The sequence below is a fragment of the Anabrus simplex genome, chromosome 1, assembly GCF_040414725.1.
Source record: "Anabrus simplex isolate iqAnaSimp1 chromosome 1, ASM4041472v1, whole genome shotgun sequence".
Taxonomy (NCBI): Eukaryota; Metazoa; Arthropoda; class Insecta; order Orthoptera; family Tettigoniidae; genus Anabrus; species Anabrus simplex.
This window is the reverse complement of record NC_090265.1, coordinates 1,092,051,913-1,092,079,097: the sequence shown is the minus strand read 5'-3', so window position 1 is coordinate 1,092,079,097 and position 27,185 is coordinate 1,092,051,913. Positions and strand designations below refer to the sequence as shown.

At 38.7% G+C, this 27,185-nt stretch overlaps 1 protein-coding gene across 1 annotated transcript in view; it reads left to right on the top strand.

Annotated features, from left to right (window-relative positions):
- Positions 1-27,185, top strand: part of LOC136858031 (proliferation-associated protein 2G4) — a 164,825-nt gene that overhangs the window by 115,759 nt on the left and 21,881 nt on the right. Inside the window, exon 6 of the mRNA XM_067137246.2 lies at positions 1,494-1,719. Coding sequence (XP_066993347.2) covers positions 1,494-1,719 — 226 coding nt within the window. The remainder of the gene's footprint in view (positions 1-1,493; positions 1,720-27,185) is intronic.

Sequence of the window (27,185 nt, the reverse complement as noted above, 5' to 3'; positions counted from 1 at the left end):
ATAAATACCTTCATCACAAACATGAAGTTTGAAATCAGGGTCTGGATCTGAATCATCTACCTCTTCTTCTGAACTATCATCAAAAATCTCTTCTAACATCTCTACAATTCCACTTTTGTTCAATGATCCACCCATGACAGCAGAAGCAAATCACAGTCTAAACACTTCACACGATATAAACAAAACTCTGAAAAGCATTCGCCTTGAGCGGCTGTAAGCACGGAGTGTAGAAGCGAACATGTGCAAAAATAAGATGCTATAAGTTTGAGAAAATGCACAGGACACGAGCGCACGGTATAGCTGTTATAAAAGTTCTACGAAGTGGTATATATAGTTTCCACTCGATTCTTGTTCTGGCTGTGTTGACAATGTAATAAAATACGTTGGCCTGAGTTAGCCTCAGGCGCGGTCAGTCTGTGCTGTTACCCCACACTGATACACACTCGGCTTCGTCTCCAATGTGTTAACACTTTGAACACAATGCCCGTATGGGATACAGGCAAACTGCTTTCCTGGTTGTGGATGGCTTCCGTGATTTAGGCGGTTGCATGTTTCCCATATGGTTCCTGTCTCTTGCTTGGAGGTAGTAGTTTATCTAGTGTCCACTAGAATGCAGCAGTTATTGGGAAGTTCAAACCTAAACGATAGAAAGGGTAGTTTCCCTTGCCATGATGTCTACCAAAGCACTTGTTGTGCTGGGTGCTGAGCGTGCCAAATCAGTCAGCTGTTTTACTGTGTAAACATGTTCTCACACTGGTACAATAACAGTGATATGGATATTTTATGGGAAGAAGCGGGTTCAGGAATAGATAATGGTGATGAATACTCTGCTTACAAACCAGATAACATATGAAGTGATAGTTCGGGTAAGATTTTTATTTCTTATGTCATTTTCGTGTGCAAATTTTTTAGCTGCATTATTTTGCTCCAAATACAAACGATACAAATACCTCACCTCTCCAGAAATTTGGGTTTATTTTTTCATTTAGACGAAGAGACTCAAGCTGATGATTCACCTGTAACTGTGAAAAGAAAGTTGACAGTAGTGCAAGGTTGGACTGTGCATAGCCCAATGTTTTCAGGGCTACTATACCAAAAGAAACTGTTCCTAAATAGGTAAATTGTGTATGTCGAATGTAATTGTTTATTTGTAGCTTAAGTACCCACATTAAATGATTCAATTTGTATTGTTTGAGCAGGCTCATTAATAAAACTTGAATGTAAAAGTTTTTTCTCATAACTTTTTTTTTCACAAGACTAGTATTATAAAAATACTTTAGATATGTACTTCCTGATTAACATTGTTGTTTTGGATGGCTGATGCCTTCATATGATACAAAAATCCGGTATGTACTATGTTCTGCTGTTGTGTAATAATGTATTAGAATTCAGGAAAAAGACCCAATTCACTGCCAGGGTGCATGTTAAAATAAGGTAGTGTGGAAAGTGTTAATATACTTCTTACAATAGTGCCTTTAAATTTTATTTTGTAGGGTCGAGAAGTGGATACTAGAGTAACTATCTACAAGAAGACAGATGAGACGTATCAACTGAAACTAAAGGCTTCACGAATGTTCTACAGTGAAGTCACTCATAAGTTTGGTACAATGCCTTTCAGCTTGCGGAGTTTTGAGTTAGAAACAAAAGCAAGAATGGGTGTTGTGGAGTGTGTCAATCACAAATTGATTGAACCATTTCAAGTGTTATATGAAAAAGCAGGTTAGTGATATATTTGAGTCTTATTTCCAAAAGGCACCAAATCCTGAAAGTAGAAATTTACCGGAAGTAGACGCAATATACGAAATGTAAAATGTGTCTCATAATATTTACGCTTTTGTTACATTTACTTACAGGTTGCGCACAAATGATTGGAGCGGTTTAATTCCTGTTTGTTTATTATTTAACATTATGAAATTATATAGACAGAGAAACTCACAAAGTTTTTTATAAGCCTACAAGTGCTTGATACGTGCTCCATGAGTGACTCTACACACATTAACTCTATAGTCAAGTTCGTCCCACACCCGACGTAGCATGTCGCTGTCAGTTTGACCTAAGGCGTTGATGCTGTAAGCCCGCGGTTCTGTTAGATCAGCCGGTAATGGTGGCGCAAAAACTGCATCTTTCACATAACCCCATACGAAGAAGTCGCAAGGGGTGAGGTCAGGAGAGTGTGGAGGCCATAACATGAGGGCTTGATCTTCATTCTCGATACAACCGATCCATCTTTCTGGAAGTCTGCTGTTCAGAAAGTCACGAACATCAACATGGAAATGAGGTGGAGCACCATCCTATTGGTAGATGAATTTCATGCTATCGGTCTTCAACTGTGGTATGAGCCGATTCTCCAGCATATCCAGGTAGATGTGCCCTGTAATGGATTTTCAGCGAAGAAGAAGGGACCGTAAATTTTAAATTTCAAGATGGCACAGACAACGTTGAGCTTGGGAGAGTCACGAGGATTTTCAGTTTCTCAAATTTGTACGTTGTGCTTGTTAACTTTGCCACTCAGAAAAAATGCTGCCTCATCACTGAAGACAAGGTTGTCACAAAATTCATCATCTTCCATACGCTCCTGAAAATTTGTATAAAACTCAGAACGGTTCACTTTGTCAGCTGGCGACAGTGCTTGGAGCAGATGCAAACGGTAAGGGACATCTGCAATCTTTTCTTTACGACTTTCCAAACTGTCGAACGAGGCATGTTGATTTCCCTGCTCGCTCAACGGGTTGACTTTTGGGGGCTACATGCAAAACTGTGTCGCACACACTCAACCATTTCTGCGGGCACACTAGACCGGCCTGTTGATTTTCCCTTGCACAGACATTCCATGATTCTGAACTGTTGATACCATCGACAGATGGAGCTGGCGCTGGGAAGATCTTTCCAATACTTAGTTCTAAAGTTTCATTGCACGGTTGTCACAGATTGGCTGGAATGAAATTTCAGAACAGCATACGCTTTTTCATTGTTAGTCGCCATCCTTGCAGCTGTTGGAGTAGAGGACGCATCATGTCTGCCAGAAGTTGCAACTGTTGCCCTCTCACGGGCATTGGGGGAAGCACAGTGTATGGAGGGTTATTTAAACAAAACAAAACTTTGAGGGATACTTGCCTTACAACATCAAACACATCACCATATCTCTTAATATGGCTATACTGAAATTCAACTCGAGCTTAGGAAAAGTATCTTTCCACATGTGAGCATGTTCCCCCTTCCCGTCTCCATTCTCCATCTCCGCCACAACCAGCTTATCATTAACGCCGTACGTCTATCTGACAAGTACTTCATTCTGAAATAGTGAAGCATAAAAACAAAATCACTTCCTTTCACATATCTGTACTTTGATTACATACCATACCTATTTATTCCTTTATTGACCATTTAAAACCTACAGGTTACGAATACCGAGGCAAGAGAAGCAAGGTTTATTTTTATTTCATAATTCAATTTGTTTGGGGCACATGGAGATTTACAACATAAGTATACGATTCCGCTCTCGAGCAACGACTGTCAGTGGCAGTTTCTCACAGTTCAATAAGCTGAAAAACCCACCCGTGAGTGGGATTGCAAAATACAATGTTTTTAAGAATGTTGTAAATATTGTAGTCTCGTCATTCGGGAAGGTAAAAACAAACTCATGATCCTCTCATAACATTTCTGCAGGTAGAGGGCGTTTACGAGTATAAAGTAAAGTACAAATAATAATAATATAAATAATACAATTAATATTATTATCATCGAATACGCTGAGGATCCTATTCCCATACCGTGTTAAGGCCCTTCCTGTTTTATTTATGGCGAGTGCATAGTTTGAACTGAGCTGACACATCGAACTTTTGCTGGAAACTTGGATTTTTCGTGGAGTTTAAATTCCAAGCGAGTGGCATAAACACTGTACACAGAAACGCCGGTCAGCTGCGCGGTCTTTTTCACGTCTTCCACAGACCCCAGCGAATTCTACTCTCGTAGGCTACTGTAAACGTTTAAAACAATTTGGTTTAGATTTCCTACTTCATTTTTCTCCACTTTGTTAGCTTTAAAGTATTTCACAGGGGACTCAAGCATCACAGCATCACACACGTCTTGCTCACAGTTGGCAGCCATTATTAATACTGAACACGCTATTGTAGCCAGTATTACCAACAGTTTTCTTGGATCCATCTTCAACGTCGCACATATTATGTGAACTTATCAGCAATGGAATGAACTTGAACAAAGCTTACTAAGTACACAGTGCGATAAGATATCAATATTGTGTTAAATAATTATTATTTTGCTACATACACCACTGAGAACAATAACTATTCATAGCCATCTACGTATGAAATATGAGTTGGAAACGAATCCCAATAACATACAACCTTTGATATATTTTCCATATTTAGCAGGGCAAAAATTTTTAATTCGTCAAGTCTGTTCACCAGAATACCTAACCAAACTGAAGAAAGCTCGGACTTCAGGAACAAGTAACAAACCTAGGGAACTATTTGGCGCTGCAGAAGCCTTTTCACCGACCAGAAGTCTGATCAACATCAAAGGGGCCGCTAAGGTCTTGAGTTGACTCTCAGTATAGAAATATAGTGGAACCTCGACTCTCCGTTTTTCGAGGGACCATGAAAATAAAACGTACAACACGGGAAAACTGAAAATCAGGGAATGAATGAAAACCACCAACAATTTGGCTAAACATCACAAAAATGATATATATAATTATAATCTTACAAAAATTCTTAAACCAAACCAAACTACAGCCCCAGTGGGACTTTGCCCGACAAGCGACAGTTGCTCAGCCCGAAGGCCTGCAGATTACGAGGCGACGCATGGTCATTGTGACGAATCCTCTCGTTCCATATTCCTGGTACTCCAGATCGGGATTGCCATCTCACCATTAGATAGCTCCTCAATTAAAGGTAATCACATAGGCTGAGTGGGCCTGGAACCAGCCCTTATATCCAGGTAAAATTGCCTGACCTGGTCGGAATCAAACGCGGGCCTTCTGGGTGTGAGGCAGGCATGTTAGACCGCGAAACCGCATTAATTACCGGTACGAGAGTTCAAAATATCGATACTTTGTATTTAATTTTACAGGGGAATCTTCGTCAGTTTCCCTGAAAACTTCTTTCATTTCAGCAACTTTCAACTTTGATTGCCGGTAACCAAACTCTTCGAAAAATCTAATAATGCCAAGCCAAATGACAATTGGCCACAAGTAGTTTTTAATTCTCTCATCTAATAAAATAAAGCACATTAGATACAAAAGTGCCCAACTTGATGGCGAAATCCCTTATTTTCTTAATCTTTCATTGTAATTTGGTCTCCGGTATACTGTTTGGAGTCAGTTTCTGGAAATCTTGTAAGTTACCGCGTAATTAGAACTGCATTGACTTTTAAAGGTTATGTTGAACTTGAAAACATGGTTTCGAATGTAAGTATTGATTCTCAAAAGTTCTCGAACGCATTATATTCAATTCTGCCCGTCACTAATCCAATCAAATTGGAAAGAGAAAAAAAATACAATCAAAACTTCAGAAATTACGGGTATTCATGACCTTGAGGTCATCTGGAAAGCGCGCTCGCTGCACATGTCAGTATGAGTTGGAAATGATACAAACCATTTAAATGTAATGTGCGCAAATAAAACGACTGCGGTATTTGGCATTTTAACACGAAAACGTAAAATTCCCAGTCTTGCATTAGGACCAAAATAGTAATAGGCAATCCCAAGACTTCCCATGGCTTTCTTTTTTAATGTAAGGTGCAACATCTGTTCTGGTCTCGCTAACATAATCGTATATGATAATATTAAAATACTAAATTTGTGTTAAGAATGAGCAGTTTCGATTCCTGCCTGTAAGCCTAGTTACTCTACAGTGCCCTAAGGAAAGTGCCGAAAACCTGTTCGGCAGTACGATAGAAAAAAAGGTAAAAATAAAAACATCTAACCCTGGACATAATGTGGACATTTTATAAGTGCGAACATTTGATGAAAGTCGTTCCGTTTTCAAGCAGAGCTGTCGAAATGTGCCGCGTCTGCTTACAATTGTTGTGGCCACTCTCTGCTTTATGATTTCTGAGATTCTCCAAACAATAACACCCGAATGCGATGCTAAGTTGGTCCCTTTTGCAAGTTCACCGCCGATTGCTTTTCCAGTACCTACAGTACGTGCGTAATTATCGCAGTGACGAGGCGTTAACACCAAGATCCGTAAGTATGCTATAATGTCCTTTCGTTAGATAAAGTTTATTTTAAAAAGATTGATCGAGGATTTAGCGTTGATGGGACTGAAATTTCAGGACGGTTGATCCGGGAAATCGTTTCTTCGATGAACTGATAATGCGGGATTTTTACAACGTGATTTAATTGCGATGCTTGCGGGACCACAATTTAAATGCATATTCGGGGAAAACATAGTTTCCGGGAACGGATAATCGAGGTTCCACTGTAATTGTCAAAACCGCTCAAATCATTTGTGCCCACCCTGTACTTAATACTACCAAATATTTCTGTCAAGGACATGTTTCGCCCTAGAATTTAAACTTTAAACATTGGAACTTTAGTAAACTAACTTAATACTAAATACAATTGAAGACATGGATGGAAGGAGGGCTTAAGTCAGGTTGTGTCGTTATTCGGTAAATTGCATATATACATTCCTTGGTGGCTGTTCTAGATACTACCTAAATGGCAACTCGGTAGTGTCAATAGATGGCGTGTGATGTGCTATATTCAGTTGCGCCGTTCTTCCAAATATTGCTCTGCCCGACTTAAAATACACTCCAATGATGACTTACGGCGAGCCAGCACTCATCACTCATCAGAAGCGAATCTGCTGACGCAGGATTAATGTCGGGAGGAGAAACATCTGATATTTCAGCAGATGACAGTATATATACCAAGTGAAACCTCAGATGATTCGGATACCAAATCCTTACAATCCGAATGTTCTGCCGTTCTCAGCCCAGTGTCATTTGCAACATCACAAACAAAAGCATTTTAGTTTTCAATTCAAAAGTATGTCATATTATGTAACTCTCCTGAAGGAACTGTATCAGGAAGCCAGACTTATAATATTATGTTTCATGACAAGTTTCAGTTATTGAAAGATATAAAGTCTGTAGATACTTTGGATAGTATCCCAGTTCCTCATGTAGGTACTGAAGCCGGGAAATTAAAAGATGTTAAAGATTTAGTAAGCTTTATATGCGCAGATGCACGTGCATGGTTTGAAAATATTTTCCGGCGAGCTGAATTTGTGGGATTAGGAAATTCTCGATGTAGTGGTTCCCCTAATAACATGTGACCTGTCAAATGTTCTAACCTGTAAAACTTGTTTACATGCTTCCAACAATGTAACATTAATTTTCAATGAAAATGTTTCTTGAAATTGGAAGAAGGGCGTAACTCCAAAATACAAAACAGACAACAAACCACAAAATTTATAAATATTTTTGATGTACATATTATGAAATAATCAAGAATGTAGTTATGTATAATATCCCAGAATTCTGTATTTCTGAGAGAAGTGTTTGATGTTATAATTCTTTAAACTCATTTATCTCAAAAGGGTGTTTTTTGAGTTGCGCCCTTCTTCCATCCATGTCTTCAATTGTCTTATGCTATTTACATAGTTTACGATATGTACAGTATGTATGTACAATATGTGCATTAACTTTGCCATAATTTTTTAATTATTGACCTTAAGATTAATATAGGCTGAAGATGCCCATAACTAGGGCGAAACATGTCCCTAACTGGTGTTTTTAATTCATGTAGAATTTAATCACTAAAAATATATATTTGTACTGAAAAGGTGGACACAATAATTTTAATCTTGAAAGAGTTACTTATGCTATTAATTTCTAAAGAGAAAAGAGATAGCAGGGAGGAGTGGGAAATGATACAAAGGAGTATCCGCCTGTCTCCATGTCAGACATGCTACCAGGCCAGAGTTTGTGTTGGGTAGGTGGTGTTGAGGCGTGGTATTAAGGGTCAGGGAAAACCACATAGGGCGAAGAAAGAAAGCCTACATGTAAAACCTGAAATTTTTATAGCACATGCAAGGATGTGGTTTCTGGATAGGTCCAGGTGATAGTATTAGTTGAGAAAATGTATCATGCCCTAGTCATGAGCCATATTCTCGCTGGTCCAGTTGTCAAGGAATCGGTCAGTCTGGCCACTACCATGACTAGCGCGGAGCTTGCCACTAGGGCCTGCCACGCCGTCCTTGGGGTCCGTAGTACCCAGTCTCCGATCCCAGAGAATGAGGCCAAGACAGGGGCCTCTTGGGAGGGGGGGGGACATTACTACGGGTGCCTCCCAGCGCAGTTAGCGTGCACCAGCGCCTCCTTAAGTGCCACGCAGGCCGTGTACTGATCACCCCTCAACAGTTGCACCTCACTAGAAGCCCACATGTATCCTGATGCTGACCTTAGGCAGCAGAAACAGTGCAAGAGCTGCCGATGGGGAACATTTCAATTTCACCTGACTGCCGCTACCCGCTCAGGTCCTCTCCTGAATGGCTCCTCGGTAGACTGTAGTCCTGGACTGTGGCTGGGCGGCCCTCTCTTGGGGAAGCACCCGGATCAAGTTGATCTCACATCCTTCAGGGTCATCATCTTCACCTGGCTGGCCTTGTCTGCCTTCGTCACTGTAGTTGCCTGAAACAGACCTGAAAAGTAGTTGACAATGCTCTGTGTATGTACATAGAGTACACAATATGCCGTGCTTTGAAAAGTGCACTGGCGCAGACAAATACAGCTTTTTTTTCCTGTTTGTACTGATAAGTTCATGTGGACTGACTAGTACTTGGAAAGTACAAATAGCCTGGCGAGGAGAGGGATCAGCGGGAAGCACATATGTCCTCTTGCTGTGACTGACAAACTCGTCCTCACATACTGTGGAAGCCACTCTGTAGGGTACTTAAAGCCACTGGCAGTGCCAATGCACTATGAGAGACTTTGTACCTTTAGCAAAAATTAATGCTTGCTAGGCCATCAGATGTTACAGAATACGATTCCTATAGGGAATCTGAAATATGTCCCGAATTAGTAAATTTATACTACGAATATAATTGGTCCATTATTGGACATTACAGTAGAACCTCGATAATTCGAAATCGGTTAATTCAAAATCCCGCCTAATTCGAAGAAGCTCTCGTTCCCGGAAACGTGAGATACAGTTTTGCTTGTTATTTCAATTGTTTAATTCGAAATACGGATAATTCGTAATTCGAAGTACAGTGTCGGCCCCGTTACCAAAATTCAGACTTTTAATTCGAAACTGCCTTTACATTTTAAAACAATAGTATGTTACAGAGTAATTTCAACTCGAAATTTATCCGCTCCGCTTCATAATAGAACGCGCGTTCCGGAACGTGGAGGGGTAACTTTCGGCACTCACACTCACTTCGGTGGGTCTACAGTGCGCTTCATGATTGCTAAGTTGAATGAAATTGGAATTCTTTTGCATTCAACCTTTTAAGGAACGCCGTAATATCACGCAACAGGCGGGAAAACAGAATCCGCAAACTCTGGCGATGCCGATAGTTGACGAAAAAACGTGGCTCATATAATAAATTCGTAAGCACCGAACAATATTGTCATTACCGGTAAAACTGCATTGCTTTATTTTAATGCGAGCCTAAACGGTCTTATTGTTTTAAAGGAGAAATTGCCAGCTGGTAAATCGTACAAGGGTGAAGGATGGGGGTCATAGTAGTGCGTTGCAATGCACATGGGCGCGAGATACTTTATCGCCTCGTCATAGGAAAGTTCGATAAGTTACAATGTTTTAAGGGCGTCGGGCACATTCCATGCCAGTACAAAGCATCTAAAAATGCAGACAGTACAGAAATCCAAAGAGATAAATGCATTTGTACAGGGGAACTAGCATAATTTATTCTCGTCTTTGAATTGTGCGATTTTTTTTCTTTCGTTTCGTGAGGTTATGTTTGTCAGTGATTTATCCAAGTGTATTATTTGAACATTGTAAATGCACCTTGTTGGATACATTTCGGAAATAGTTTTTTCCATGGCATTTGAAAGGTTTAAACTGTGAATCGAGGTGATTGCATGTATTAATGGGTCTTAGAATACTTTGTGAAGCGGCAAGTGTTTACATTTCTGAAGTACGAGAGAAGTGCCATGGCGGGAAATCGTACAAGGATAGAGTCATAGGAAAGTTCGATTTTAAGGGCATCGGGTACTTTCTGTGTAAATACAAGACATCTAAAATTCATACAGTATAGTAATCCAATTAATAAAGCACTTGCATGTGGGAGCCAGCATAGATTTCTCCTCGTCCTTGAATCGTGATTTTTTCTTTCTTTCGTTGCGTGAGGTTATGTTTACCATTGAGAAATCCGAGTGCATTATTTGAATACTGTAAATGCACCTTCTTAGATACATTTTGGAAATAGATCTTTTTTCATGGCCTTTGAAAGGTATAAACTGTGAATCAAGGTTAACTGCATGTAGTAACGGGCCTTCTTGAGAATATTTAGTAACGCGGCAAGGGTTGGTACTTCTGAATAGCGAATTGGCAGTTAATTCGAAATCACGTAATTCGAAGTCCGATTTTTGAGTCCCAACGACTTCGAATTAACGAGGTTTTACTGTATAAATTTTCCAGCTAACTCATTCCTTTTGCCAGTGTTTTGTCCCAGTTTGGGCTCATCACTTGGCAACTAGCACACCTACCAAGGCGCATGGGTAGTTTTTAATGTTTACTTTGTTTTATGTCATTATTCACTTCTTTGCATTGTTCCATAAACTGTACCTAATTTACTTGATTGCTGAATATGAAAGATAAACAGGCTTGTGTTATTTACTGTGCTGTAACTCTCCACAATTTTATAGGGACTTTAATACTTTGCATGTCAGTTGAGCTGCGAAAGTTAAGACACACATTATGGTAGTAAACTATGACTTGTATATTACATTATGTTTGTCGGGCATAACAGATATCAATAGGAAAATTCTTATATCACATATGCCAAGTTTGAGATCAAAAGAACACACTTCAAAATGACTCTTCCAATACGTCAATGCTTGATTGATATGTATTCTGGCATTTTTCACTTCTTAGGGAATGTTGAAAATGTGGAAATAGTAAGAAAATCTCGGTTAAGTCGTATTTTGCATTTGTTGGTAATTGGGAATACCGTATTTTCACGTGTATTAGAACCCCCTGGCTTTTGGGTACAAAGAAAATTTTAAAAATAAATCTTGCATACAAGACCCCCCATCATCCGTGGTCCTACAGAGGCCGTAACGCAAGAAGAAGAAGAAGAAGACCCCCCTCCCCCCAAGATAATTAATCAGAGGAGAACGATTCCGCTTCGAAGCGAGTACAAGCCTTATTGCAGCTCCGATGACATCACACAAATTTGTGAATAGTTTTGTCCATATGACCCATGCAGTGAAAACGCGTCAGTCATGCGGTACATCTGTGTTTCGTAGTGAAGAAATGTTGCCTCTATACCGTAGCGGTACTGCAGCTCTGATGATGTCATACAAATAGGTGAACAGTTTCATGTGTGGCCTACGCAATTAAAGCATGCATCAGTCATGCTATATCTGTTTTGTTTTTTGTACTTAAGAATGTCCACCAGCATAATGGTTAACACAGTTAGCTGCCATTCTCGGGGGCCTGAATTCGATTTCCAGTATCGTATTGCTAGAGATTTAAGAATGGCGGAAAAGTTTATATGCGGTAAAAAACGGTACATGCAGCTCCCCTGCATTGGGGGCTGCAACACCTCGGGATGAGGAAACAATGTTACTTTAGTTAAGAAATGTTCACGTTCGTTGCTATTAATATAGCAGGCGAGATCATTAACAAGGTGATTGTTTTAATATCTCGTAACTCGGGCAAATATAGCTTTTGTAATCTCTGGAGAGAAGTAGGTTTAAAAAGCGATAAAAACAGTCCAATTATAACTGTTGATTTTACGTCCCCACTAACCACTTTTACGATTTTTGGTGATGCCAAACAAAACATATTATGCGTTAATAAAAAAATATGGAGGCAACGAGCGTGCAAAAATAAACGTCATGATGACAAAATGCATTACCGACACACCCGTTATATATCCATGAATGCGACAAGCTTTCCTGTTACAGTAGAAGTCAGTTATGGCTAAAATTCATAACAGCGAAAAATTTACTCTTTAACGCAGCTGATGATGGTGTTGTAAAAACATCAAAACTAGTACTGCTAATAAAGTGATTATGTTGTAATACAATTAGACAACATTGTTTTTGTATTGAATAGGTGGAACCTTTCGGTTTTTATAATTATTTGTAAACTCAGTTCAAAACGGATAAATAAGATTAAATTTCTTATGTTAAATAGCGGATTGTCGTTATATCACATTTTTGTATAAAAGTCGGAAAACCCCCCATACACATTAAAATCAGTATGAAACGGCAATCGGTTTGTTCAAAACTTGAGTTTCCGCAGATGATATCCACACTACAGCTAACTTGTTTATTTTTCAAAATCCGATACTACGTGAAAGTGTATGTTTACTTTCATTCTAAAAAAATATAGTACCGTATTTCTCCAAATCCAAGACTTTTTCCTTCAAAAAATTTAAATCAGGCTCAAAAAGTATTTTGTAAAATCATATGAATTCCTTTGTTGTACAGTAGGCCTACGCATTTTTAGACTATTTTTAGACGCCGAACATTGGCCTTCATCATGCCGGCGGGGGGGGGGGTTGTTTTTTGTTTTTGTGGCTGCACAATTATTGTTTATTTCCATGAGTTTAAGGACCATTAACTTAAAATTGGCACCATAATACCGAAGAGAACCCGTTGAAAATTTGCCGGCAATGCCTATTCCATGCCTCTCTACAATACGACGATCCATCAGGAAATTATTCTCTCTATCTATAGAACTGTTACTTTTACTCAGCGTCAGGTATAACCGGCTACCGCTATACGCACGTCTTGCTTGCCAGGTTCGGCCAAATTCAGCGGCTAGCGATGTATAGGCCTAATCGCAGACGTTGAAGATCGACGAACGAGTTTATTGCGCCACGGTAAGGCCATTCTGTCCTTGCGTTTTTCGTGCTCATTCCTCACAATTTCATCTTCGACTTCTTTAAAGCATCCTTGTTGCGGACCACTGAATGCATTTTTTGTACATTTCGCATTTTTTTAGCTCTTTGTTTTCACGCTAACGCTAAATTTATGCTTTAGTTAGGCCTATGCCGTATTTTCTTGCAGCTGCACAATTTTTCTACATTTCCGAGTGCTTAGTAACCATTAACAGACGTGCCAACTCCCCTGATTTAAGCAGGAGACTCCCGATTTTTTGTCCTTCCTCCCTATCTCCTGATCGCAGAGACTTATCTCCTGATTTTGAGAACAGGCTTGTTAATTTTTTTGAAAATGCCATCTTTTTCCTCATTCGTTAAGTAGCTGGAGAGAATTGATTTTCAGAGGACACTGGTAAGACATATGCAATTAGCAATCATTTCCACAGAGCAGTGCCGACTGTGAGACACTTTTAGCAGGTTTACAAGGACAAAAGCACAGTTCAGATCAATGTATCCCGAAGAAGGATCCTTAAAAAAAAATAACACACGTTAAAATTTATTCAAAAAGGCAAGTGCTTTGAGCAAATCATTTAGTTCGGAAATTTTAAAGAGGTCTAAGGCAATTACAATGAAGATTTGTGTGTTCAGATATATGTAGTATAAATAAGACTAATTATGTAATAGAGCAGTATAACTTGTTAAATATTCTTCAGTTTAATGAGAGTTGCATTATCAATAATGGGTTGTAACATATCGCAATAACCCTTAGTCTTCTGATTTTTAACTTTTCAAAGCCGTCTGCATTAACTGAAAATTGGCATCATAATATCGAGAACCCGTTGGAAAAAATGCCAGCTATACCTTTTCCACATATCTTTATAATACGACTGTCCATCACGAAAATATACCTGCTGCCTATAAAAGTTAATTTTGCTAAGCAATAGACGCGTTATAACTCTGCCACCGAGTAGCCATGGCCTTTCTAAGAATTAAAAGGCTTGCGTGTTTTGATGCCATTCTGCAGATTTGAGAAACGTTTTTGTAGAGGCTAATATAATGTCATTCTCTCTTCACTATTTCCCAAGATCCGGCACTGTACAGCCGGTTGTCGCGGCTAGCGATGTATAATAAAGAGGCGGTCCTTTATTGTCAGCAAGTTTTGTGTGTGCATGCGCGTGCAGGGGTGAAAAGAAGCAGCGTGGTTACTGCGATAGTTGCCAGTGGCATCCATTAACTTACTGTTAGGCCGTGAATGTAAGTCAGCCCTTGAGTTTTCTCATCAAATTCTAAGAAAAAATAGTCTTGGATTTGGAGAATATATGTTTCTGTGGCAAACACTTCAAACGGCGTCATCTAACCTGTATGTATCATGAAAACACATTTGAAACGCATATAGAGAAATGATAACCTCTGCGCTAAAAATGTACATGTAAATAGCCTTTGAAATTTAACTAGATGCGAGAAGATATGAACTATCCTTTGAAATCATCACATCCTTGTTTAATTTCCATATATAACTTTAAAATTAAGATATCGTTTCCTTCAGTCTTTATTTGTAACGAGTTAACATCTGATATCGCCCACATTATTTACGCATTTATTACGAAAACGTGTTATCCTCTTTCATTTAGAATTTTCTTTAGAGAAGAGCAGTCGACAGGTTTTACTTATCAACTCCAACATCGCCTTTGAATGTCAAAGAGAGAGCTCGCAAATGCACATATTCAGAAAACTATACCGTACCGAAGTTGATCAATCACATTTCGTTGCAAACGTTTCAAATGCTGGGGCTGTACCTTAATTAAAGCCGTTGCTGCTTCCTTCCCATTCCTAGACCTTTCCTGTCCCATCGTCGCCATAAGACCTATCTCTGTCTGTTCGACGTAAGGCAATAGCAACAAAAAAAAATTCACTTTACTCCTGCTTGACTCTCCTCGCTTGGCAGCCAGAGGTTACCTTCTCTCCTGCTTGTAGGGGAGGCATTATCGCTGTAGCTACATTCACGCTTCAAGCCAGACAGTACAGTCAAGTCATGCTAATTTTGCTCCTTACTGTTTGTGTGAAATAGAAGGAAGTTTTACATTGTAGAAAACACATTCAATCAGTATTTTGTGGATTGCAAGTGTGTACAGAAGACAGGAAGTTTAAGGAAGTAGAGAAAGAATTGGAATTGGGAGAAGTTACTGTGGTCAAGAGACACCAATAATGGCAATCAAATTAGTCAAGCATGGGATAATTCTTGTATTACTGAAGAAATTTCAAAAAATCCGTTGGATATGATCAGTGTAATACTTGTGAGAAGTTGGGGCGCTATTGATTTACTGCTCCATCTGTGGCAAAGAACAGAATATAGATCCAGAGGTTGACAATCGTAATTTACTTTGGTGGAGAGACAGCAGTGCTGCATCTCCACATTCAGCAGTCATACAAAATTAAGTGCTATGTATTCCAACTACAAGTGTCCCAAGTGAGAGAGTTTTCAGAATACACTCACAGTATTCCCTGCCTGTCGTAATAGGCGACTGAAAGGAGTGACCAAGGGATGATTGAATTACAGCCATGACACTACTTGTAATTAGTACCATCACGTGGGGAGCAACATGGGTCGCCTTTACCTGCGAGTAGTACCACTGTTAGGTACACAATAGGTTTGTGATTAGCAACAGTGTGTGAATCAGGATGGGGTTTACAGTACCTGTTATTAGTACCACTACATGCGGAACGCCATAGACTTGCATTGCCTTTACCATTATATGAGTGACACCGTAGGTCTGCATTGCCTATGATTAGTACCCGCTATGTGAGGAACACCATAGGTTTGCATTCCTTGTAAGTGGTGCCATAATGTTAGAAACACCATATTTTTGTGTTACTTGTGAGTATTACATTACCTTTGAGTATTACCATAATATGTGGAATATTGCGAATCTATGCTACTTTTGATTAGTGCCGCAACACAACAAATACCATGGTTCTACTTCACTACCAATAAGTACCGTTATGAGGGGCCGATGATCTGGATCTTGGACCCCTTTGGACAACAAGCATCATCGATTCAGGATTTTCACTGAATGTTTTAAATTCATATTCATCCATTCATTCTTCATCATCACGTTTTGAATCCTGGTCAGTGGATGATTTTGGACTGTTAAATTGTCATTATTTCGTTTCATTTCGTACCTAGATGTTAGGCCCCTTTCAACAACAAGCATCATCATCATCTATTTAACAGTAGTGAATATTACATCCAGTATATCATAGACCAAAATGGTTTGTACATAGAGAATAATAAACAGTATGCTCAGTTTTGATTATTTAGAAGATTTATGTTATAGGTATGAGGTCTTCTCAGTCACCATGTATAGGTGCTTGAGTTGCAATCATCACATCACAATGAATTTTAATATAATAATTATTATAAAATAAATGGGCAAACCGCTATGTTACTTCAAAGAGCAGAACGCACTTGTTACATTGTTTTAATAGTGATAGCGCAAGCAACTAAAATCACACTCACCTACAGGCTCTGCTAAATAGACTACAGTACTAAGTGGTGCATTTTGTCTTTGTCAGGACAGGAATAACAGTATAAGCAGTACAGATGTAGAAATGAATGTGCCTGGTGGAGAATCATGTGACAATCTGTCTTTTAGCTGAGGCTGTAGCAGTTCATCAATCTGTTTCCTTGAGTAGCCCTTGCTCGGAAATGTATTAACTCAAGTTCACCGTTTAATTTATCCTCCTCACAAACCTCCCTTGCTCAGCTGATAAGGGTAAGCACAGCACGCTTCTTACAAGGGTAGTGATAAGAGGCCCGTGAAGATTGTTAGTATGGGTGGGTTTACGCTAAACTGAATGACCTAAAGTTCCATCTGATTTCCTAGAAACCAAAACATCCAGGAACGGCAAACATCCTCCATGTTCAGTCTCCATGAAAATCCACAGCCTGTTACCAGTCATTTGACTGGGTCAGGATTGGAATGAATGAAACCCCCATCTAGCAGCGAGGATAGGAATTGTGCCAGGTACCAAAGCTTGTCGCACTTCTCTGGGCCAATGATTGATTGAGAGATGAAATGAAACGACATTGGAGTGTGTTGCTGGAATGAAATATGACAGAGAAAACCGGAGTACCCGGAGAAAAACCTGTCCCGCCTCCGTTTTGTCCAGCACAAATCTCACATGGAGTGACCAAGATTTAAACCACAGAACCCAGCGGTGAGGGGCCGGCGCGCCACCGCCGGAGCCACGGAGGCTCCGTTTAGTCTCCATAGTAAATTTAATGTTTGGATGTAGGTTGTTCAGATGATCCAAAAATATGGAAATACGGATAATTCCTGTTCACTATGGGGCCAAATAACAAATGTCATCTACATATCTCAAGCAGATGGAAGGCTCTAGTGTGCAAGACTGAAGACATCGTTCTTCAAAATCTCGCATATTGAAATTGCAACGACTGATGCCAATCCTATGGCAACACCATCCATTTGTTCATATATTGTACCAAGAAAACTGAAATATATGGTGTTATGGACAAGGTGAAACAGATTAACAATGTCACCAGGAAAGATTTTATCCAAGAGAGACAATGTGTCCATTAATGGAACCTTAGTGAACAGAGACATGACATCAAAACTGACTAGAATATTGCCAGGAAGGACATGCAGATTGGATAAAATGCCAGTAAACGACACAAATATGTCTTATGGCGACGATGGGAGAGGAAAGGCCTAGGAATTGGAAGGAAGCGGCCGTGGCCTTAATTGAGGTACAGCCCCGGCATTTGCCTGGTATGAAAATGGGAAACCACGGAAAACCATCTTCAGGGCTGCCGACAGTGGGGCTCGAAACCACTATCTCCTGATTACTGGATACTGGCCGCACTTAAGCGACTGCAGCTATCGAGCTCGGTCCAAGGTATTTGGCCAGGTTGTATGTAGGGGAACTTACACTATTGACAGTAGGTCTAAGGGGAACTTAGTCTTTAGATCATAAAGATGCAACTGTGGAAGCTTGCAGTCACAAACCACGAGAAAAATTACTCTGAATCGAGCTGGCTGTAGAAAGATGCGCTGTTTTCCTATCAGAGGCGTTGGTAGGATCATTCTTTAGCACCTTATAGGTGAGATCGCTGAGAAGTTCTTCAATCTGTCTGTTATAGTCAATGGTGTTCAAAACCACAGTAGCATTACCTTTATAAGCTTTCAACACCACCAAGTCCTTGTTCATTTTAAGTTGTTTTAGAGCACGCCACTGTTTGGAAGTCTGGTTAGAACAAGGAGATTTGAAATGCCTAATTTTGGTGGCGATTTCAAGATGAATATCCTCAGCGTTATGATTCGGTAACGGCTTTAAAGAAGCTTCAACACCACAGGTGATCTCGGTTGGAAGCTTAAGAGTTTAAATCGCAAAATTCGATTGTTAAGCGAACAGTTGTATACTGAGTAGATCATGGCCACCCTTCATAATTAACTCTTCGTCCTCCTCCTCCTCGACTCTGGAGGTCCTGTAATGAACTAAATTTCTAACAGGTTCTATCTTGAGTCTGTTTACTATGGAGTGGCAGTTGCCAGTGCATTGCTCAGAAGACGATTCTGGTTCCAGGTTCAAAATCCGTCAGCATATTATAGTATTATACGACCTAACACTCCCAAAAATTGTATATTATGCCATTTAGTGGTAGTGAAAGCCTACGTCTTCAGAAAACATACAAATCTTGATCAAAAAATTAACCTTAATGAAATCCTGGAAAAGAAAATCTTTCTCTTTAATGAAATAACAGAAATAAATTTTGAGACAAACCAATTATTTAACCATGCATAATATGCGTGGAGTTCCCGACTGTCCCCCCTCCTCTGCTATTTCCCTTCATAAACAATAGCTCAACGCTATCGCTGGTAAGCGCTCAATTTAACATTGACTCAACTTGAGTAGCCCTCGCAAGGGACTGGTGGAGAGTGAGCAAGTACTTGCTCAGCATTTTAACTACTTTTTTGACGGAATATTCTTACCTCTGCATTTTAACTAGTTTTTCGATAGAATATGTTTCTCGTTCTCATTCTTCTTCAGATTACATTTACTTTTCATAGAAGAGGAAAATACCTCGGTGCAAGGAGAAATCGAAGAACCGGATTTAGTGCAGGTGGAAGATAAGGAAAACAAGGTGTCCATTGCAGAGATTGAGTGGGCCGCTAAAAGAATGAAACGAGGAAACCATAGAAATGATCATAGCAGCTCGTCGCCATAAGACCTATCTGTGCCGGTGCGACGTAAAGCCCCCAGCAAAAAAAAAAATAGCAGCAGGAGCAGTTGGTCTACAGTGGTTGTATAGACTCTTCAGAATGATGGGAGAAAATACTGTTCCAAAAGAGTGGATACAAGGGGTTATTAAACCAATATTCAAGAAAGGGACAGGAAGCCATGTGAAAATTACAGAGGAGTGACACTGATACCGCATACAGCTAAGATCCTTGAAAGAACTTTGGATAAACGAATAAGAGACAAGGTAGAGGGAAAATTGGCAGAACACCAGTATGAATTCAGAAGAGGCAGGTCCACATTTGACCCAATATTTACATGTGTCAAATGATGGAAAGGTATTGGGAATATGGAAAGGACATGGTAGTAACGTTTCTAGATATTGGAAAGGCATATGACAATGTATGTCCCAAGGAATTTGGTATGGAAAACATTGACAGAGGCACAGATTGGGAATGAAACAATGCATATGGTAATATCATTGTTTTAATAAAATTTCAAAAGCTGTGTTAGAACCAAAGTGGGTCAAACTGAATGGTTCAGAGTTGAGACAGGCTTAAGGCAGTGAAGTGTATTGTCTCTCTTACTCTTCATTATCATCGTGCATAGAATTCTACATAATATCAAGGAGAAGATGATGGGTGAGCAAGTAAAGTCAATGATGTTTGCTGATGACATTGTGGTTTGGGGAGATAATGAAGAGGAAGTACAGATACAAGATCATTTATGGAATGATGAGATAAGGAATTTTGGAATGAAGATTATTATTGTGAAAATTTTAAATTTTGGGCAGCATGATATCACAAGATTGAAATTTGGGGAAATTTAAGAATACAGCAGTCTACAAGTTTCTACCTGTGTGTGTGTGCACGCGCGCTGAAATGAGGTTCTTGAGGAGCATACAGGGAAAGACAAAACGAGGTAGAATACGAAATGAGGAAATAAGGAGAAGTGTGCGAGTGTGTAAACTTGAAGAGATTGAGCAACACTAAAATGGTTTGGACATATGATAAGAATCCCAGGAGAGTGAATACCAAAGACATTCATGGATACAGAGACTGCAAAGAGGCCTAGGGGACGGCCTAGAATGAGATGGAGGCGCTTTGTTGTGGATTGTATTACAAATAGAGAATCGACAGCAATAAAGTACTAGAAGAGGAATGGTGGAATGATGGAGTAAGGTGAGGGGCTTTGGTACACTACCCTACCCAGAGAGAATCTGTAAGAGTGAATGGATGATGATGATGAAGAGGAGGAGGAAGAAGAGGAATAACATAGGGATGCACAAATTTCCTACTTATTTTCCATATTGATGGCCACATTTCATCACACATTGTCTTTGATACAAAAGTCCATGAACACAAAAAAAAAAACTCCTGCTGGGTGTATTTTAATTATTTTGGTCAGTATTGTACTACAGCCATCTAGATAGATCATAATCATCACTTTCATTTCAGAATGTCATCAAGGCTGTAAAACAATGCATGGTGTTTTAAACTTTAAATGTGTTGCATTGAAGTTTTTCATCTATCTTTTTTCATCCATATTTCTCACTTTGGATATTTTTAGTTGACTTGTTTTCATGTATACTAGCTGAAAAATGCCCATAGGAGGTTGAAACTACTTGTAGTCTCACTTTTTTTGAGTGTACAAACCATTTAGTTTTTAATGGTTTACGTTAGAATTGTATCAAACAGGTGGACCAGTATAAATGTTTTTGTAGGAATTGTATTATTGTATTTTTAAAATTTAATACGGAACCAAGTATTAAATCATCACCTGTAATAATTATTGGTTATTGAAAAAACATTACTAACTCGCTGTGTAAGTTGAATATTTTAACCCTTAAATTGGCAGAGAAAAATAATGTTGTGTACAAATAGTTTTATACTTTTATTGCATATATTGATGCTAAGGAATGTGGGAAAAATATTTTTAAAAATGTTTGAATTCCTTAAACCCACTTTCTTGTATGTGCCATTTTTGGCACATTGTTAAGTTGTAGAGAATATAACCACTGTTTTGTGTGTGTCAAAAATTGCACATTGCTAAGTATTAGAGAATATAAGGTAGAGGGAAAATCAATAAATTTTAGTCAATCATATACTATATTTAAGAACTTCATCGTAGTAGAATTAATTTTATTAAACATTGTAATACTTTACATAATCAAAACATAAAACATAAACCCAAAACAAGGTATATGCCAAATTTTGCCTAAAAAGCACTGTATACAGTAGTTTTTAGTCTGGAATTTTATATTCACTGTTTCATCTTTTTCACAACTTACAACTTACTGTTTCACTGTTAATTTTACAACTTCACAATTTATTGTGGAATCCTACGAAGCAATTACTGTTTTCCTTTAAACACAATCTTACTTCGCACTTACTGCACTGGATTACTGATTTTCCTTTCACAAAGTCATGACGGACATCTTCCGATGGTCTTGGAACTGATGGCTCCTTTATTATCTTCTCTGGGAGGTTCATTTTTTTTCATATTTCTTCCATTTTCTCTCGTTCTGTTACATTTCAGAAGACACTGATATATTTCGTATCGAAACTCTTTCAGTGTCATCTTGTTTTTGAGACCTTTCAGGCATAGTTCTCTCCTCTGTAACAACCAGGCATTATTGAGGCAGATGTCTATCATCTGTGCAAAAATCTGAAGATACCAACGTTTTGTTTTGAGCCAAATTCTATAGAGTGCAACTAGCATGCCTGCAATGTCAACACCACCCATATGGGTGTTATATTCTTTCACAACATTTGGGCAATCTACTTCAGCTCTTTGTTTCAGTTCTTTTGAGTATCTCTTTACTGACAGGGTAAGCATCAGCAAAAGAGCTTATGATAGACACAGGCTTATTGTCTTGCCATCGAACAATGTTAATTTTTTCCTCTTCTGAAACAATCTGGTTGATGGATCCTCTCCCCCTTTCCTTTAGCTCTTTCTGATCAGGCAAGTCGTAACTTTGTGTTCTGTAGCTGGCTATTACTCCTAGGCTGAAAATCCCAAATTCATTTCTCAGGAAATGAATCAAATCTACTGAAGTGAAATAATTATCGAAGTACACTATTGATAAAGGACTATCGACAATAGATTTACATAGTGCTATCACAACTTTTCCTCCAAGACCAAATTGAGACTCCTTTTCACTAAAAGTGTATCCAAGGAATGTATTCTCACCGCCATACAACACAAAATCGTATACAATTCCACTGATGCCAGCCAAAACAAACATTTTGAAACCCCACTTCTTAGGTTTTTTCGGACAACACTGCTTTCTAGAACCTGCTTTCCTTCCCTTGTATGGAATGATCATTTCATCAATTGAGAAACGTTGTTCTTGGGGAATAGATAAACATCCCTGTCTAATAATATCACAGACTGGTCGAACTTTAAAGTATCTGTCATCATTCACATCCTCATTGTTCACAAAATGTATGAACCGTCTTATCTGTTGGTATCGCTTTAGAGACATGACATCAGCTACTCCTGAATACCGAAATTTGTGAGACCAGTAGTCAGTGTAAGAAGGCATTGAAACTATGCCCGTCAATATTTCGATTGCAATAAAGTCACATATTTCTTCTTTAGTAACACGGATTGATTTGCCTCTATTTTGTACCGAATAAAGATTGGTATTATAAACAATCAAGTCCACCAAAGTATCAGAGAAAAATGTTTTAAAATATTCGAAAGGAGTTTTGATTGTATCAGGAATTTGCAGGTCCCTACGTACAAAGTCTGGTTTATCAGCTAAAGACCCAGGTCTCCATTTGTATTTATCTTTGGGTACAGTCTTTGATTTTATTTTTCTGGTAGTTTTCACTATGCACTGTTGTTTTTTTCTTAGATCTTTCACAGATTTGTTAGCATTGTCTTTGGATGTATGGGACATTTTGTTAGCAGGTTGATATCCAGCAGGTGGTGTGAAACTTCTTCGTTTTTTTTATAATGATCCAGTTAGTTTTATGCCGTTGGAAGTAATAGTGCAATTTGGTTCAACACTTTCACTGTTGTTACTTTTTACCGAACGTGTTATCATACCTGAAGTAGAAGGTGATTCCTTGGATGAATTAGAAAATTGTGCCAAGTCTGAAGCCAGTAAACCTGGATGATTAGAGATAGGCACACTTTCCGTGGATTCGGCTAACGACAATTCATCAGTATGAATAATGTTGCCAGCAAATGGAGAAATAACAGCTTCAGGACCAGTCTCACAACAAGATGCAACGGTCTCAGCACTACAACCAGCAGCCACCAGGCCAGAATCACCAATACTTCTACTCAGTTCACTTCCCATGATATTGTGAGGAGATGGAACTACTGCTGGAATAGAATTGTCACAAAATGTATCTTCCCCAAATTCTGTAGGTTCATTTATTTTTGAAGCAATACCATCTGTTGTGTCCAAAAAGTCATATTTATCAAAACTGTCAAGCATTTCCACAAGCTCGTCTGGAAGAAATGGTGGAGGTGAACTCACATTGTCACTATCAGATTCACAGTCACTTGCAGTCTCCTTATGGGCATCTTCCAAAAAATAATGAAGTTCATATATTTCTTCGTCATCAAGATCTGAACCAATGTCCGATGATCCTGGCTCAGGAATTAACGCCATTATTCTCCTTGTGCGATGGGAAAATGCCTCATTTTCTTCCTAAAATTGAAATGAGTATCGTATAGTAAATGTTACATAAAATATGTAACTTATAACATATGGTTTCTGTCACAGAAAATTGAATAAAAATCATATGCATTGTGCACAAAAGTTTGAAACAGGGGAGCTATATTGAATATTTCAGGAAATTCTAAAACTTACAGGTATTACTGAATATTTGGCACTGTGCCATTTCTGGCACACTTGTACAAATAGCAGCTCGCTCGTAAATTTGGTAATGTGCCAAAAATGGCACGCTATAATTCAACTTATTATAACTACTCTAATTTAGTGTTTAGGAGAAAATAACAAGCATTAGCCAAAATTCTAAACCTTCTTGCTTATAATTTGACAACTGGAAACTATTTTAGCTCTACGAACACGATTTGAAACATATATTTACCTGCTGTCTAGGGTGACCGCGTTTTCTCTCCGCCATGTTCACTCAAAGTAGATGCAGTACACAGTTGCACCGGCAGATGGAGACATAACTCTTTCCATGTGCTGTAGAATGTCCGACAAATACATAGTCATAAGGAAATATGCAAAGCTAGACTTGATGATTTGATAATATTTTTTAAATATTAGTGTGCCAAAAATGGCACATCATCAAGTTAAGGGTTAACCTGTTCATATCCATTGCAAAAAACACTGTTCATCAGCACAACAGTTAACTTCAGGCATTCTAACAATACTGTGTTGTGTGTATCATGTACTTTAAGAAGAATCATCTGCAATTAGTTTTTAATGCATTGTTGTTGTTTTAAAACTTGAATTTGAACATGACTACTCTATCCTTCATATCTCATTATCTCCAATAATTGCCACACACACACACACACACACACACACACTATAAAAAATAACTATGGAAATAATCGCTACCTTTCATGGGAAGTATAGAGTATAGTATTTTCAATACAACTTGATCTACATCCGTTGATCTTAGTTCAATAGTTTTATTGCATACTGCAATTTATTTATCCAATGTTAAGATTTTAAATTGTAACTTACTAAAACGTTTAAAAAATTATATGCATCCATTAAGCAGGGAAATGTTTATCCAAATTTTAGGGAAAAAGTGAATTGTGTCCGTTATGTGCATAAATACGGTATGTAGGCCTAAAAGTCTTGTGCTCTTGGCAGCCGTGAAGTTTTTTGCGGTTTCCCATTTTCACACCAGGCAAATGATGGGGCTGTACCTTCATTAAGGGCACGGCTGCTACGTTCCCAATCCTAGCCCTTCCCATCCTTCTGTTGCCAAAAACTTTTGATATGTGTTAGTGTAACTTTAAACCCATAGCCACTCTTTTTCACCACACATAATGGGAGCACTCTCCCCCTACTTTTTGTGATTATAAAACCGGTGGGGGGATAGGGTCCAATATGAGATTAAATAAATCTCTTTTCATTGGTTTCCTAATTTTGAAAACTCACCCAAACAATTCAAATCCTGAGAAATTAAAATGGCTAGAAGAACTTTTTTCCTGGTAAAACCAGAAGTGTAGTGTGTTACGAACACTTCACAACAGATGACTGAGACATCAGTAAAGCAAATTATAATGAAGGACTAAAGTTAAGGCTGCATTGAAGAACAGCAGTGCCGATTCTTTATATGTGGAAGGCAGATCTTTGGATTTATCTACATCTTAACGTAGTATCAGGACTTGTGAGAAAAGATAGTTGGTGATGCAGATGCTGGTACAGGAAAAGGTAATTGTGAAACTATTACAGATATTGCACAGTTCTTATATCAAGTAATCCTGGTAAGAGTCCCATACACTGGAACCATACTCTAATTAGACTTGTTCCAGTGATTCATTCACCCTCTTTTACGTCCTTACTAAGCACATGAAGAGATCTGTAACCCTTATTCACAACGTTGTTAATGTGATTACCCCAATGAAGATCTTTATATTAAGGCCTAGGTATTTACAGCCCTCCTAGTGAGGTACATTCACTCCATCAAAACAGCAATTATAACACAGTGGTTTGTAGGTTGTTTCACCGAAAACTGTGAGGTCTAGTATTCCTATGTCAAATGAATTGAAAGTGTGTGCTGTCATGAGTTTGAAAATTAAATAAATGAAGTAAAGGAGTGTGTTATTGTTTGTTCATTTGATAACCTAATTCATGAAGCAGAAGTGCTTAATATAGCACAACACAACTTAGCCATGAAAACAATTCTAAAAGAGAAGCATGACAACCCGGAATAACGTGGAGATTTGTAGCATATAAACAGTTTGTAAGTTGGATTACCGTAATTCGTAGACTGTAACTGGTAGTAAAAGTCTTGTAATACCATCGTATGCAGTGAATCACATACATGAGTTCCCTGACTGGATGGAATTCATCAAAGATTGAGAACTGCTGAAAATGTTATGGTGGTCTAAGTTGCTATTTATTTAGAAAAATTAAGTAATAACAATGTTATGCATATCTTAGTAGAATTTCATAGGTGTTATTGGTAAGATTTTATCACTGGAATGTACAAATGCCTGCTGCATTCACATCTTGCAGCAAGTAGAGTGAGTGATCTCTGCTTTTTTTAAGATTACACTCCTAGCCTCTTAGAATGCCTTTTCCAAAATTGTCTTAATCTCCAAGCAAATGTAAAATGTCAATAGCATCAGACATTATAGCCTTGCTCTTCCTTTCCAATCCTAGTCTTGATCAGTTACAGATAATTCAGCCAAACAATTTTTTTCCAATTTCATACACTGAATACATGATGTTACAGATTACATTTGTGAAGGTATAATATTTAGCTCCTTGAACATCACTCAGGCAAGACCAACTTTACTGGAATTAAGGATAGGTGTTAGGTTACTGGCTACATACAACCCATGTCAGAAAAGTTCCAGGACTGAGGTCGTAAAAAATAGGAAAGTTGCACTTGCCAAGTAATGATTTTAGCTCTCGTCAAAGTAGTCCCCTTGGCTATCAATGCGCAATTGCCAGCGTTTCTGGAGGTCTTAGAAGCAAGCAGGGAAATTGTTGACTGCGATGCTTGTAAGTTCATGTGTCACAGCCCGTTGGATGTCTGCGATACCTTGATGAAGCTTTCCTTCCAGTCGCAATTTCACTCACGGAAACAAAAAATCACAAGGTGAGAGGTCGGGCAAATATAGTGAATGTGGGACGATAGTGACAGAATGTCTGGCCAGATACTCTGTAACTGATAAAGTAGTGTGAGGTCTTGGATTGTC